General features: G+C 39.7%; 1 protein-coding gene across 1 annotated transcript; it reads left to right on the top strand.

Annotated features, from left to right (window-relative positions):
* Window positions 1–10508: 10508 nt before the first annotated feature.
* Window positions 10509–13849, top strand: SELENOP (selenoprotein P). Its single transcript, XM_082723298.1, has 3 exons — window positions 10509–10760; window positions 11497–11709; window positions 13633–13849. Exons 1-3 carry the CDS (start codon window positions 10558–10560, stop codon window positions 13832–13834), a joined length of 618 nt encoding a protein of 205 aa, XP_082579424.1. The 5' UTR covers window positions 10509–10557; the 3' UTR covers window positions 13835–13849.
* Window positions 13850–16017: the final 2168 nt, after the last annotated feature.

Raw genomic sequence — 16017 nt, forward strand, 5'->3', positions numbered from 1 at the left:
ATGAAACATCAAAGAAAAACACAAAGAGAAAGCATAATTTCCTTACTATACAAATAGTGCTTGTAATAAATTTAAAAAGGTGAACCAATTAATGGTAAAATAACCAGCTGGCATGGACAGGCATTTCACAGAAGAGGACATACAAATGGTCAGGATTATGGACTGAATTATATCCTTCCAAATTCATATGGATATGAATTTATATCAAACCTCAGAATGTGACTAGATTTGTAAATAGAGCCTTTAAATAGGTAGTTAAGGTAAAATGATGTCACTCGGATGGTCTCTAACTCATCATAACTAGTGTCCTCTTTTTTTTTTTAAGATTTTTAAATTAAATTAAATTAAATTTTTAAAAGATTTTATTTATTTATTTATTTGACAGACAGAGATCACAAGTAAGCAGAGAGGCAGGCACAGAGAGAGGAGGAAGCAGGCTCCCCGCTGAGCAGAGAGCCCAATGTGGGGCTCGATCCCAGGACCCTGGGATCATGACCTGAGCCAAAGGCAGAGGCTTTAACCCACTGAGCCACCCAGGCACCCCATAACTAGTGTCCTCTTAAGAAGACATTAGGATGGGAGACACATACCGAGGAAGACCACATGAGAACAGAGAGAAAATAGCTGTACAAACCAAGGACAGAGGCTTCAGAATGAAACCAACTCTGCTGACACCTGGATCTTGGACTTCTGGCTTCCAGAACTGTGAGGAAGTACATTCCTGTTGCTTAAGCCAGCCAATGTGTGGTACTTGTTATAGCAGCTGTAGCAAACTAATCAGTCAGTAAACTTACAAGACAAAATACATTCAAATTAAACAACAGTTTCATGATGGAAACAAGTGCTACAGTATACTTTTGTGTGGGAGTATAATTTGATACACTTTGAAGTGCAGTTTGGTATTAACTACCAGATTTGAAGATACATTCTTTGACCAACAATTTTACTTGAAGCAGAAATTACATGTCATTCACAGATATGTATATATGTTTAAATCTGGTCCATTAAATTTAGAAAACTGGAAAAAGTTTACATTAAAAAAGATAGTACATTATGAATGAGATTTTGTGTAAATTTTTTAAAAAATGAGATAAAGTGATACACATTGACATAGAAAGATGTCTGTAGTTTGAGAAGATGTCCATAATATATGATTAAATTAAAAATAGTTGTGAGACAGGCATGCCTGGGTGGCTCAGTCATTAAGCATTTGCCTTCAGCTCAGGTCATGAATCCAGAGTCCTGGGATCCAGCCCCGCATCGGGCTCCCTGCTCAGCGGAGGCCTGCCTCTTCCCCTCCCACTCCCCCTGCTTGTGTTCCCTCTCTTGCTGTGTCTCTCTCTGTCAAATAAATAAAATTAAAAAAAAAAAGTTGTGAAACAGTATATGGAGAATGACCATATTTATTTGTACCCCATGTATCATTTTTTTCACCCATTTGGAATATAAATTAAAGCCACATTCTCTCTTTTGAAAAGTTGAGTTAGTTTTAAAGAACATTATATAAACTCACCTGATCTAAAGTTATTGTACTTAACAGGTCATTCTATTAGAACATTCATAAAGTTTGCCTTAAGAGCCTATCAGAAACTCTTTAGATTTGACAAATCATCAACACAAGTCCCAGAAGAATACTTGGTAGTACATACATATGTAAAATGAAAAGTGGCAAATTAAGACCACCAGAAATTAATGTATGTAGTCTTGAAACATCCATTTAACTGAGATGAGAGGAGTGGTTCTGCAGAAAATGCTTCAACTGTATGAACCTGGCCTCTTTGCACACCGGATAGCAGGTTAGACATGCAAGAGAAAGCTCTTCAGGTTTTAAGGAAAATGGGCATAAAAGGTTTTTGATAGCCACTCTAAGGTATGATTCATCTTGGAAAGGAACTCATCAGGTTAACCTGTGTGTTTCTGTCTAGGATATGAGGATATGAATATTCACGTGAGCCTCATTGGCCACACGGCCCTTCTGATCACGGCAAATGTTCAAGATAAGAACAAATGAATCACTTCTTCATTAGGTTCGAATGCTTTTTGGGTTATTAGGGATTTCATAGGGATTTAGTGGAATCTCAAAATTCCAGATCAGACTTTGTTCATCATTAATTTACCTATTCCTTCAGCAAATATTTATTATGACTCTCTAATTTATCAAACTGCCCGGTGAGTCTTCACTGTTGTGATTCAGATCCCCCAAGGGCCGTGAGAATGGCTCTGGCGTGTTCTCGTGCTTGTCCAAGACACCTGTCTGCAGTCCTTGTCCCACTGCCCTGTTAAGTACGTAAGAGCCAATAACCGTCAACATTGTCTATTTAGGTGTCTGTCCAGGTGTGGCTTCCAGATTACTTTTTTGATCCCAAACTCCCTGATCTTTTCTCTCTTTCCCCCAGTTCCATATCCAGCTTTTGAGCACGGCCACTGGCTCTCCTTGGTTTGTTGACCTATTTGTGTTCTTACAGACCTCAGCTTCTGACCCAGATTTTATCTCTATAGGCTCCTTCGACTTTAATGTCTCCTGAAGATCTGAGTCAGAGATAGTCCAGGCAGCCCTACCTTCCAGAACTCTCATCTGCCTGCTAGTGGAAAAAATAGAAAGGGGAAGTGTCATTTATTAGAAATTACAAGGATAGGAGCCAGAGTTCCATTTCATTTTAGATTCTGGGAAAACTAGAGGGGACACTTAGGAAGAAATTCCTTAAAACCTACTCTAAACACCAATCTAAACAAGGACCCAAGGACTGATCAGTATTATTATAGCTGCAAAATAATTGCCAGATTTGCCAAGAATAATTTTTTTTTTTTTTTTTTTTTTTTTTTTTTTTATAAAACACAGCTTTCTAAAAGTTACTAGGTCCACAGGAAGAGTCCATGATCAAAGCCACACATTTAGCTGGAGTGCTGGTTAACTATGACATCAATATGTCTTTTTCTTCCAAGAGGACTGGCCCTCCCTGCCCATGTCCCTGTAGTACAGGGCAGATGCTGTGAATCAGGACACCACTGTCCCACATGACCTCTGCCTAGTGTGGCTGCAGCTGATCCAAGAATCTCCTAAGCATCTCTCAAAGCTCAACAGCTCTGTTACAGCCCCAGGGCAGCTCTTGTCAGGTGGATACCACTCTAAAAAAACACCCTGCAGAATGCTGCTGCAGGGCTTAAAAAAAAAATGAGTAAGAGGATGCCTGGGTGATTCAGTCCATTGGGCATCTGCCTTTGGTTCAGGTCATGGTCCCGGAGTCTTGGGATCGAGTCCTGTGTGGGGCTCCCTCCTCAGCGAAGAGCCTGCTTCTCCCCTGCCTGCTACTCCTCCTGCTAGTGCTCTCTCTCCCTCTGACAAATAAAATAAAATAAAATACTGATATTTTAAAAAATAAGCTAAAATAAATTAATAGAACATTGATTTTTCAGAGTATGTGATTCTTAGTATGTCATCATCATGTTAAAAATTCCATGTTAATTAAAATGCTTTAAAATGAGCTAATATGGTATTCCCTATTTTTTTAAACAATGACTATTTTAGAAATCATTAATACTACCTCATTGTTCAAAAAAAACTAATAACTGCTTTTTTTAAAAAAAAAAAAACCTCAAAATTCTTCTACCAATTAGCAAATGTGTTCTAACACTTAAACGTGTACTTAGGTTTGCTGTAGGTCAAAACACAAATGGCATATTCTTCGAACGTGGTGTTTCATTAATTCGGGGGATTATCTCATTCGGGGGCCTCTACGATGTTAATGCCAACACTGTGTCCTGAAAGAAGCTGTGGGCACTAGCTCTCATTTCGACACGTTTTTTTGTTTTAATCAATAACATCCTATTTCAGCAAAATTTATCTGTGGTTTACTACTCTCTGGATGTTTCAGTCCCACATGAAGTCTGGCACTGTGTGTAGTTACCTTCTTGACTGAATTACGTTTCATATAGCCAACAGTTCTCAGATCTGCAAACTCGGGAGCTGGAGGAAAGCTCCCCGGAAAGCACATTTGAGTTTCCTACGGCTCCTAAAGGATCAAATTCATCCTTATGCAACCAAAGCTGCTGTTTCTATGCCCTCCTTTGACCATTGTTCTCATTGATCTTGTTTACTTTGAAAACATCTTGCTTTTTCCCAGACATCTCTTCCACACTCTGTGGCTTATCTTCCAACACGGATACTCAAACAGTATTATATTTGGAACAAGGCAGAAGACAAAGGCTAGGGCACCTTCTTGTACATGCAACAGAAAGGAAAAATCATTTCATTCAACCAGAGTTATTTCTCCAAATATTGGGAAAAAAATCATTTCTTTGCATGTAAAACACCACTTAACAACCAAGTGAAGGGAGTTAATATTTTATACTGTAGTAGCAGTCTTTCGCTTTCGAATATTTTGAGACATCAGTGTTTTACAAATGTTAAGGGATTCAATTGCGTATGACCAACTATTATAGCTAATGAACTGATTGATAAAGTCATATTCATTGCTCATCTCTCATTTCTCTTGGACTCAAATTTGTAGGGTCCTATCCTCCATGGACATCACCTACTACCTGTAAAAGGGTGAGCATGAGGGGGCACCTGGGGGGCTCAGTTGGTTAAATATTTGCCTTTGGCTCTGGTCATGATCTCAGGGTCCTGGGTTCAAGCCCCAAATCAGGCTCTCTGCTCAGCGGGGAGTCTGCTCTCCCTCCTTTTCTTTCTCTATCAAATAAATAAATAAAATCTTAAAAAAAGGGGGGGGTGAGCATGTTTATTACAAACATGGCTTAAATACATAAACATTCTGGGGACATATAATAAGATTGGGGAAGAATGAGACAGTATTAAGAAAGTTCTTGGCTCCAGGGTTGGAAGTCATACGAGATGAGATCATTAGAATGAAGTTGAACTTGCAAGAACACAGTCAGTGATTTTAATGCTCCATTGTGTGGTAGTGGCTGGAACAACGGGTCAAGAGATTTTAATCATTCAAGCGAATTGGAACAAAAAAGATTTCTAGACAGTGCTGTGGTCAGATTTGCTGGGTTCTCTGAAGTAGAGGGTAAAATCTAAGAAACTGCCTGTTGAACTTGCTTGAAGTGTCCTAATCTAGCGTGCTGGCCCTGGGTCTAGGCTGGGTTAAGGTGCTCCTTTTTTCATTTCCAAGTTTGCGACAGAACCTTGTGCATGTAGCCATTAGGACACGGTCAGACTTTACAGTGGTTTTTTGTTTCATTTTGTTTTGTTTTTGTTTTTCTGCTTGTTATTAGATTTTGAGATCCTTGAGGGCAAGGGAACTTAGCATTGTGCCTACCATAAATACCTAATAAATGTTTGCTTGATTTCATTTGACTTAATGTCAACTGATTTAACATGAAGTAAAGATTTATTTGGATATTCTGCTTTCTTAAAAATGCTGACTGGTCCCAGGTTGCCTGACACAGAAGAGGCTGTTGAGAATGGCTTCCCCTGGGTTATCAGACGCCCTCCATCTTCTCCTTTTGCCTCCCGGGATTTTAGACTCACACTGGCCTGAACATACACAATCCTGGGTACTTTACTTTGCAGCTCAGTGTACACTTGTGGGGGGGAAGCTTTTGGGGCAGGAGGCAGCTGCTAAGCCATTTGTAAAGAAAGGAGGTGATGGGAAAATGCTGGATTTCCTGCTACAGACAGACCCAAGATGATTAGTCCTATAATTTGGGAAATGAGCTACCAGGGGACATCTGCTTTATACAAAGATTTTTCACAAGAGTCGTTCAAAAAGTGAGTTTGTATATTTGCAATTTTTTCCTCACCGGGGGAGAAATGAAGTATTTCTCAAAGGGTTCTGGAACCCAAAATGGTTAGTACCCACTGCTTAGTGTGAGTCAACAGAATTTGGCTTTCAAAAGTCAAGCATCTAATTTGATGTTCCTTTGTGGGAAGGCTAACATGTGAGCCTCTTTGTATTCATGGTCACGTGACACGACGTACCCAGCACACAACAGTCAATAGGGGTTTGTTTGGACACAATACATTCATAGTCAAAGCAAGCCTTACTTGAAAGTCATCACTGTCCAGGGATGACATCATCTGATAGTGCTTTTTACTTTATACACCATGGTGTGCTCACATGTAGCAGTTAATAGAAAGAATTCACCTCTTTATTTCTTTCAGCCTTTATTTGAGACAGAGAGGCAGAGAAAAAGAGCATGATGTTGAGAAAAGAAAAGGAGAGTGAGAAGCAGACTCCCTACTAAGCAAAGAGCCCCACATGGGGCTCGATGCCAGCCCCATGAGATTGTGACCTGAGCTGAAAGCAGTTGCTTAACTCACTGAGCCACCCAGGTGCCCCAACTTACCCCTTTCTGAAAGAGTAAGAAGTTTCAGTTGAATTGGTGAAAAATTTGCAATTTCTCTACCTTTTCCATGTCCAACTACTGCCACTAGAAACTTTTATTTGCATGCTACTTATATTTGTAAATATTTCATATTCAATTCTTAAAAAATTCTGTGGGAGGGGCACTTGGGTGGCTCGGTGGGTTGGGCCTCTGCCCTTGGCCCAGGTCATGGTCTCAGGATCCTGGGATCAAGCCCCGCATTGGGCTCTCTGCTCAGTGGGGAGCCTGCTTCCCCTCCTACTCTGCCTGCCTCTCTGCCTACTTGTGATCTCTCTCTCCCTCTCTGTCAAATAAATAAATAAAATCTTAAAAAAAAAAAAAAATTCTGTGGGATACATAGGCCCTCCAAGGAGTAGGACATCTGTGATGAGAATATGAGGCCTGGCTTTCCCGCGGCTAGGAGGCCTAGTTTCTTGTTCCTTTCCTTCAGTGACCCCGCAGAGGTGTTGTGAGATCCCACACAGATCCAGGTTTTAAACACAGCCAAACAAACAATCCAAGCAGGTCTGTAACCCCAGGAGACCAAAAGTTCTGCAACAGCAGGTGACTTTTCTAAGAACGCTCACACAGTCTGGGGGAGGCTAACCTGGCCACCACAGAGCAGAAGGAAAAAAAAAAAAAGCCACAAAACCCTCTTTAAAAAAAAAAAAAAAAGCATCAGCTTCACTTGCTGGCTCAGCAGATGTTTTTCCCTATTATAGTCTGAAAAAGAACAGGACTTGGAGGCCCTTTTACCCTTAGTCCTTCCTCCCGCCCCCCGACTGTACCATTAAATCCTAGATACTGGGGTGACTGAAAAGGATAGGGAATAAATCAGTAATTGCAAAAAAACTGTCTCCCCATTTTCTGCTTGGCAGGACTGGCTACTTTATTCTAAGTTGTTTATAATGATCCATTCAAGGGTTTGCTCTGCTTGTGAAGGTCACAGCCAGAGCAGGCAATGAACTTTGGACTATGGCTAGAGCGAGGTAAACAACAGCACTATAAATACCAGGGCGCTGGCCGTAGTTTGGAGGAGCAGCGGGCCGAGCCGAGAGAGAGGAAGCAGGCTGGTTGGAAGGGGTGTGTAAGTCGCAACTTTGTGTTTGCCAATCTTTGATTCTTTCAGAGTTTGGTAAATAACTTGATTTTGAGCCTGATAAAATGTTTCTGTCCTTAGGATAGAGTTTTAAAAAGGGACATGGGTAAATGAAATAAAAAGAATACAAAAGGAAGAAATAAAAAAAAAATACAAAAGGAAGAGAACAAAAGAGTCCGGAATTGGGTGGGGGTAGGTGAGACTCTGCCTTGAGGGCGAGGCACAGTCCTTGCAGATTTCTGCCCTGCCTGCTGGACGGGGGTAACTCTGCAAAGAGTTGTGTTGTTTTGTAGGCGGTATTGTGAGTTCAGGCTGGTCGGTCTCCCACGGAAATGCAGGGAATCTCAGGAACAATCAGATCCTGGGTTTGAGGGGGTCGAGACAGGTGTGGCCATTCTGCAGGACTGTGGAAATGTCCAGGGGTACTGTGAGCGGTTTCAGAAATCACCGCACAGGACAACACAAGAGCTGGTGTGGGGGGTTGGGGGGGCAGGGTGTGTCCACTGTGTGGAAGAGGTTGTCTTTGATGAAATGCAGGGTTTTGCAGTGTACAAGGTGAGTGGGTACTTTCAGGTGAACAAGGAAGGGCCCTCAGAGGCCAGCCTGGAGTTTGGGGGGGTGGGGAAGTTTCTGCATATTTTGCCTTTTAATGGAGGAATTCAAAACAGATGTTAGGTCTGCATGTGGTCAAGAATCTTGTTTGGTGATTGAAAAGTGGTAGGACTAGTGAAATTGACAGTTACTTTAAATAGCTTCCAGTATTTCCAGCTGAGTTATCTATCGTCATTATTTTTAACATAGCTATCTGATAGTTACGATAATCAAATGTTTATTATGCAGAAATGATCCTAAGAAAATAAAGTTGAACAGCCTAGAAAAAAGTTTGTGTGAACTGCATAAGCCACTACCCTAGGCCAATGGTGTTTTGTCTTTTTTCATCAAAAAACTAAATGAGGCAAAAGGGAAAGAGTCTTTTCATTTATCTTTACTATTTAGCCCCTTGAGAGGATATGTACATGGTGAAGTACATTGAAGCCCCTTGAGAGGATATGTACATGGTGAAGTGATGATTCACCACTTGGTGAATTTATGCTGAAGATCCTATAGCTGCTGAAATTATGTTCTAGAAAGAAGGGGCTCGCCCTCCATTCTAGTAAGAAACAAAACAAATGGAAATACTTTGTTCTCTTTGCCTTCCTCAGGCATAAACCAGTAAAGCCCGGCTTCTATAGCTGTTAATGGATTTAGCAGAACTGGTTTGAATCCAGTCTCTTTTGTGACTCACACCTGTGTGGACTTGGGCAAGATGCCGAACTCGCTCTCAGCCACAGTTTCCCAAGCTGCATAAGGGGGTGGGTGGTGATGGTCCCATAGTCGTAAGAATGAACTGGCAGGCCACGGGGAGGTGCTTAGCACCACCCTGTCGAGTTCCATAAATGCTCAGTGAGTGGTGGCTATAATAAGGGTAATTGTGCCATCAGTAGAAATAACATCCTAAAGAAATCCCCTAGATTGAGTCCAGATGCAACCTCTATTTTTAAATAGTAGAATCTTAAAAATGTTAGAATAGTTGGGATGGACTTAATAAATCCTTTAATTTCCCCCTCTTTCCTTTTAGTTAGACTCTTATCAAGATACCCTATACAGGTAGGAATTTTGTGGTGTTAAATGATGTGAAAGATAGTCAGGTTTTTAAAAATTCTGTCCACATCTACCAGTGCACCAGAACCCCGCTCAGTCTGGTTCTAGCCTTTCTATACGCATCTTAATTCTGGGCTCTCTCTGGGTAACTGATCATCAGCTGCCCGCCTTCTTTCCCTCCCCTGTGTCCCCCCAAAGTACTTTTACTTTCTTATCCCAGATTAGCGCCTGAAAATGTGCCAAATTCCCAGTTCTCGAATGTTGTCTCTCCATGGACTTTTATATCAGAATAAGCCTGTTCCTGGGTGGATTTTTTTCTTTTTCTGCTCATCTCTGCTGAATGAGTTCCTATTTTTGCTGCCTCTCTACAGATCCCTTGTTTTATGTGTACCTCACTGCTGGGAGAGTTAGCCTTAGTTTGGGGATATTTCTGGTCAGATACTGGACTTTTCTACTTAGAAGAGGGCATCTTTTTACCCAAGAGCACAGAAACTTCCTGAAAGTCATGGTGGCCAATACATGGGCGGAGTTTGATTGCAGTGAGTTTGGCATGGTAGAGGGACAGTGATTTGTGGCATATCTCCTTGCTCAGAGTTTTTTCTTTGGTCATATTTACCTCAGATGTGGTAGTAACAACTTGGTAGGCGGTTTTATACCTGAAAAGCTTCAAATCCTTTATTGTTAACATAGAGCTAGACTTCAAAGAGTAAGAGGAACAAAAGAGCCATACCCAGGAGACTTAGAAATGCAGAATGCTTGAACCTGCGGAGCTAAGGGCCCCACCTCAGCCACCTTCACGGTGGCAAATTGCCCTCACTGCCACCTCCGTTCTTCCTGGGTTCTCTTTCCATGCTGGCTCTTTTCCTTCCTTTCTTAGATTGATAGGGGGCAGAAAGCCAGCAGTCAGAACTTGCATCTCCAAGCTCTTATTTATTTGAGAGAGAGAGAGAGAGAGAGAGAGACATGAGATGGGGGAGGGGCAGCAGGAGAAACAGAGTCTCTGCTGATGTGGGGCACCATCCCTGGACCCCAGGATCATGACTTGAGCCAAAGGCAGACCCTTAACCCACTTAACCGGCCCAGCCACCCAGGCGCCTGCATCTCAAAAAATCTTGTTTGCAGAATGTTACTTGACTATAGAGGCCACAGTCTCAAAATTTTTCTAAACCTTTATCTTCTAGACAAGTAGTTGGCTGCCTGTTGAGGCAGGTCTCCACAGCTTTACTAACGTTTCTGGCCAAAGCAGGTGGTTCAGAGATGCTTGGACAACTCCCCTGCCTCTGGCGGATTTACCCCTTCTGGGTGAGAAGATTGGCGCAGGCAGGCCCAACATAAGGAGCCCCGCAACACTGGGATGGAATCCCGGGCTAGCTGCTGATGGGAAGGGGGAGGGCACTGGCTGGATTTATAGAAATCCCTGGTTATGACTGTGAAGTCACCCGTGGAGATGACAGAAAGGTTTCCTCTATTACAGGACAACCCCAGCAATGTGGAGAAGCCTGGGACTTGCCCTGGCTCTCTGTCTCCTCCCAGCGGGGGGAACAGAGAGCCAGGGACAGAGCACCATGTGTAAGCAACCTCCCCAGTGGAGCATAGGAGATCAGAATCCAATGCTGAACTCAAGTGGTTCAGTGACAGTGGTGGCCCTTCTTCAAGCCAGCTGATACCTGTGCATTCTGCAGGCATCCCGGTGAGTGTCGTTCTGTGCTCCAGGACTTCTCAAGGGGAAAGCTATTGAACACGTACATACACACATAAAAGAAACACAGAAATGGAAAAGATGTGTTTATTAAATCACATCTTTAGAAAACTACACATGTTTGCCTAAAACATCTTAGAACAGAGTATACTAGGAGGATCTATACCAGAGCATTTATAGTGGTTTTCCTGGGATTATAGAAAAATTTTCTTCATTTTATGGACCCATAGTTTATAATGTCTTACTAAATATATATTACTTGTGTAATGAAATGTTCTAAAATGTAATCCTGCGAATGTGTTAGTTATTTTGATAGAGGAAGCAAATGCGAGTGCTTAGCTGGAGGAGAATCAACACTAGACTTGCCATCAAATGTCCTGTGTCATTTCACAAATACATATATGTATATATAAATTATATGTATAACAAATATAAGTATATTTGTTAGGCTCTTCCGTAAGTATTTATTGGGTAGAATTCTCTGTGAAATGGAATTAATTTGAGGACCAAATGAGTTATTGCTTGTGCAGTCATTTAGCATGAGGTTTTAACTGAGCACAAGTATTCAATAAATAATTGAAAAAACATAAGTTTTAGTCTTTTACAACAATGTAAAGAAGAGATGTAAGTAAAAAATAGCAAGAGTTTCATGTAAAAAATAGTGAGGAGAGAGAAGACACTAATAAATGAGATTATTCCTTTTTTGCGTTTTTCCCAAATATTTCAGATTGGAAGACCTGCGAGTAAAACTGGAGAAAGAAGGATATTTGAACATCTCTTATGTTGTTGTTAATCATCAAGGACTTTCTTCTCAATTACAATATATGAATCTTAAAAATAAGGTTTCAGAGCATATTCCTGTTTATCAACAAGAAGAAAACCAAACAGATGTCTGGACACTCTTAAATGGGAAAAAGGATGACTTCCTCATATATGACAGGTGTGTATGACACACACCACACACACCAAATTAAAACATAACCTGCTTTGCATTTAATTTAAGAGTAGTGATTTAAAATAAGGCATCTTCTTTTGTTTTTATTACCAGATACTCAGAATGAACCACATTAAAATGTTTGGTTTTAATGTTTTTTTTTTTTTTAAGATTATTTATTTATTTATTTATTTATTTGAAGGACAGAGATCACAAGTAGGCAGAGAGGCAGACAGAGAGAAGAGGAAGCAGGCTCTCTGGGATCATGACCAGAGCCAAAGGCAGAGGCTTTAACCCACTGAGCCACCCAGGCACCCCAGTTTTAATGTTTGTTTGTTTTAAATTTTTTATTTCTTTTCAGCATAACAGTATTCATTGTTTTTGCACCACACCCAGTGCTCCATGCAATCTGTGCCCTCTCTAATACCCACCACCTGGTTCCTCCAACCTCCCACCCACCCCCTTCAAAACCCTCAGATTGTTTTTGAAATGACTTTCTTTTGTGCAAAAGAATCCACCATTCGAATAGGGAAACACAGAAAATTGACTATATGCCAGCCCTCCCCCCATGATTAGCATTCTGAAAAAGAAGGAGCAATTTGCATATCATAGACAATTCTAACCTGAGAATTTTGCAGATGAGTAACTATACTTTGCAGACCAATTGCTTATCTCTGATCTGATTAATAGTTTAAGAGTGACATACCTGAACTTCTAAACTATAAAGTATGTTAATCATTTAGGTCTAATCTGCATAAATCTGCTTTTGATCCCTTGAAGAATAAAACATTTGTATTTTGAGGGAACCTAGGTGCTTACATTATTTGATATGACCAGCATGACTAGTTGATGCTGTTTTCTTCGGACTCTCCGAAATGGTGAGCCAGCCTCTGTTGAGGACTAAGCCCTACTTTATCCTACTCTAAGTATTTTTGTTTATTGTGTTATTTTAGTCACCATAATACTCTAAATATTTTTAATATTATGTGTTCTTTTTGGACTATAAACTCCTTGTTTAGATAGTTGCAAAGTGTAGTTCTTTGATATTCACATAAAGTTATATATCCTGGGTAAAATGTGGGCAAGAAGGACTTGGTATTCTTCACCATTTCTGAGAATACCAAGTATTGTAATTCCATTTCTTTCATTATGCTGAAATTTTTGTTGCATCATATATATATATATACTTATGTATGTATATGTACATATGTATGTATGTATATATGTATATATATATGTATGTATTTTAAAGATTTTATCTATTTATTTGACAGAGAGATCACAAGTAGGCAGAACAGCAGGCAGAGAGAGAGGGAAGCAGGCTCCCCCCCCCCCCCCCAAGCAGAGAGCCTGATGTAGGGCTCTATCCTAGGACCCTGAGATCATGACCAGAGCCGAAGGCAGAGGCTTTAACCCACTGAGCCACCCAGGCACCCCTGCATCAGATATATTTTTTAACTAAATGGGCTACTTGCTAAGAAATGAGGATCTTTTTTGTTACACTGTAAATTTTTTGTTGTGTGGAATTTGTGCTGCCATAGTAGTTATGAAAACCTCATGTGATTTGCAGAGCCCAGTTTATAATAAGTCAATGGTTTGGGCATTGGTAGAGTTTACGTGTCTTACCAAACTGTATTTGACCAAGTCATAGTGACTAAACTTAACATAGTTTTGATATTATTAATGTTGGTTTATCTATAACATTTTGAAATGCTTTTATTAGATTCACTGTATCCTTGCTGGGACATACGGTGGTATTAAGTCCTAGGGAGCTCATCTGAGATCCCATTCAAGGAAATTTACTGAAGTTATGAATGGATGGGTCTTCGTTTTAAGACCATTAAGCCAACAATACATGTCCCAAACTGCTTATATACGATCACGGTACAGAAACTATTGTAATGATACTGTGTTTGTCTTTTTTTTCAGATGTGGCCGTCTTGTATACCATCTTGGTTTGCCTTATTCCTTCCTAACTTTCCCATATGTAGAAGAAGCCATTAAGATTGCTTACTGCGAAGAGAAGTGTGGAAACTGCTCTCTCACGGTATTTTATTTTCCTCAATTATTTTTACTGGGAGAAAAGAGAAAATCTTTTAGGAGCTATCTAAATTGTTTCAAGACCAATTAGCTAATCAGTGTTTCTGTTGGCTATATTAAAAATAAACAACAGTAATTTCTATAATTACACACTCCTTCTATTATGTAACATGTACTATAAGACATTTTTTTCAAGATCCGTATTTCTGCTTTTATCTAGAAGTTTTGAAAACAAAAGTCAGTATAGATCACATATTTCAAATATCACCAAATGATACTGTGTGTGTTCAAAGTGCTCAAAGAATTCAGCTAACATAAAATAACATTATTGTAATATCCTGAATGTGTTCACATAAGAGCATACTGATAGCAAACCTAATTCATGGCATTACCTGAAATGGAATTGGGACCCAGACAGCTACTTAATTTGTCAAGGATCAGCTTTTCCGTGAAGCCCTTACACTGTCTGCCCATTTTGTAGCCAGAATCACCATGTTTATTTCACAACAGAATAGATTTTCTACTCATTACTGTTATTTCTCTCCTAACAACTATGAGAATATTTCTTCCTTGTTATAAGAAGCTCTCTTTAAATATGGTTTATGAAAAGATACTCAACTAGAACCCCTTCCCCATGTTGAAAAGGAAAATAATTCCAAACAGTTTTCCTTAATAGGGAAAATTGGAAAAATTTAAACTCAGGTTTAAACACAATTCCTTTTTTTAAAAAAGATTTTATTTATTTATTTGATAGAGATCACAAGTGTGCAGAGTGATAGGCAGAAGGAGAGGGAGAAGCAGGCTCCCCACTGAACAGAGAGCCCAACGCTGGGCTCAGAGGTTAATGGCAGATACTTAGCCATTGAGCCACCCAGGCACCCCAAAAAATAATTCTGAATTTAATTTGTGAGCTATACATCTTTCAGATTTTTTCATATGTAAAGAAAGCTATCTCAATATTTAATGAAATATTTAATTAACTAATTTAGTTGTTATTAAGCACAATAGGTTAATTACTCTAGTTATATAATTTTCACATTTTTATCTTTGTCATAATCCTATGAAGCTTATTCTAATGCTTTTAAAGAGGGGAAGACTGAGATAATGCAATAAAGTATTAATTCAATGTCTGACTTCTAAGTGCTTAATAAATGCTAGCTAATATTGATTCCTCATATTCTGGGGTTATTTTAGTATTTTGCATTTTTGCAAGTGCCTAATAGTTACAAATATCCCCAGTTATATTTAAACAAAGGCAGAAACAGTTCCCATAAATGCTTAAAATTTGTGAGCCACCTGGAAATAGGAATAATATCCATATATATCTGATATGCCAAAGCAAATTGGACTTTTCCTATTTCATTGTATCCTAGATGCCATCAATTAAATGACACATTATTTTATGTACTATTTAAAAAAATTCTGTCAAGGTAGGACACAATGTTGTAACACTATCAACAGTAGGATGCATTCTGATTTTAAAGACATTAAAATGTGAAAAAAATACATTGAAGGATCGATAAAATGTAGGATTGATAAAATATAGTAATTGGTTTTTTGAAATTAGACTACTGATACCAATCTTTGAACATTTAGAACACTATGTGGTATATTTTAAACATTTATCAAATTGTTACTATGTCAAATTGTTTATAGTATTAAATTCTCAAAAGTGAAGGAAATAGTCAAAACTAAAAGGCACCCTATGAAATGGGAGAAGATACTTGCAAATGACATATCTGATAAAGGGTTAGTATCCAAAATATATAAAAAACTTCTAAAACTCAACACCAAATAACCCTAGTAATCTAATTAAAAATGGAGCAGAGGGGCGCCTGGGTGGTTCAGTGGGTTAAGCCGCTGCCTTTGGCTCAGATCATGATCTCAGGGTGCTGGGATCGAGCCCCTCATCGGGCTCTCTGCTCAGCGGGGAGCCTGCTTCCCTCTGTCTCTCTCTGCCTGCCTCTCCATCTACTTGTGATTTCTCTCTGTCAAATAAATAAATAAATAAAATCTTAAAAAAAAAAAAATGGAGCAGGGGCACCTGGGTGGCTCAGTGGGTTAAAGCCTCTGCCTTCAGCTCAGGTCATGATCCCAGAGTCCTGGGATCGAGCCCCATATCGGGCTCTTTGCTTGGCGGGGAGCCTGTTTCCCTTCTCTCTCTGCTTGCCTCTCTGCCTACTTATGATCTCTGTCTGTCAAATAAATAAATAAAATCTTAAAAAAAAATGGAGCAGAGCACATGAATAGACATTTTTCCAAAGAAGACATATA

Source organism: Mustela nivalis (assembly GCF_964662115.1).
Source record: "Mustela nivalis genome assembly, chromosome: 3".
In the NCBI taxonomy this organism is placed as follows: Eukaryota; Metazoa; Chordata; class Mammalia; order Carnivora; family Mustelidae; genus Mustela; species Mustela nivalis.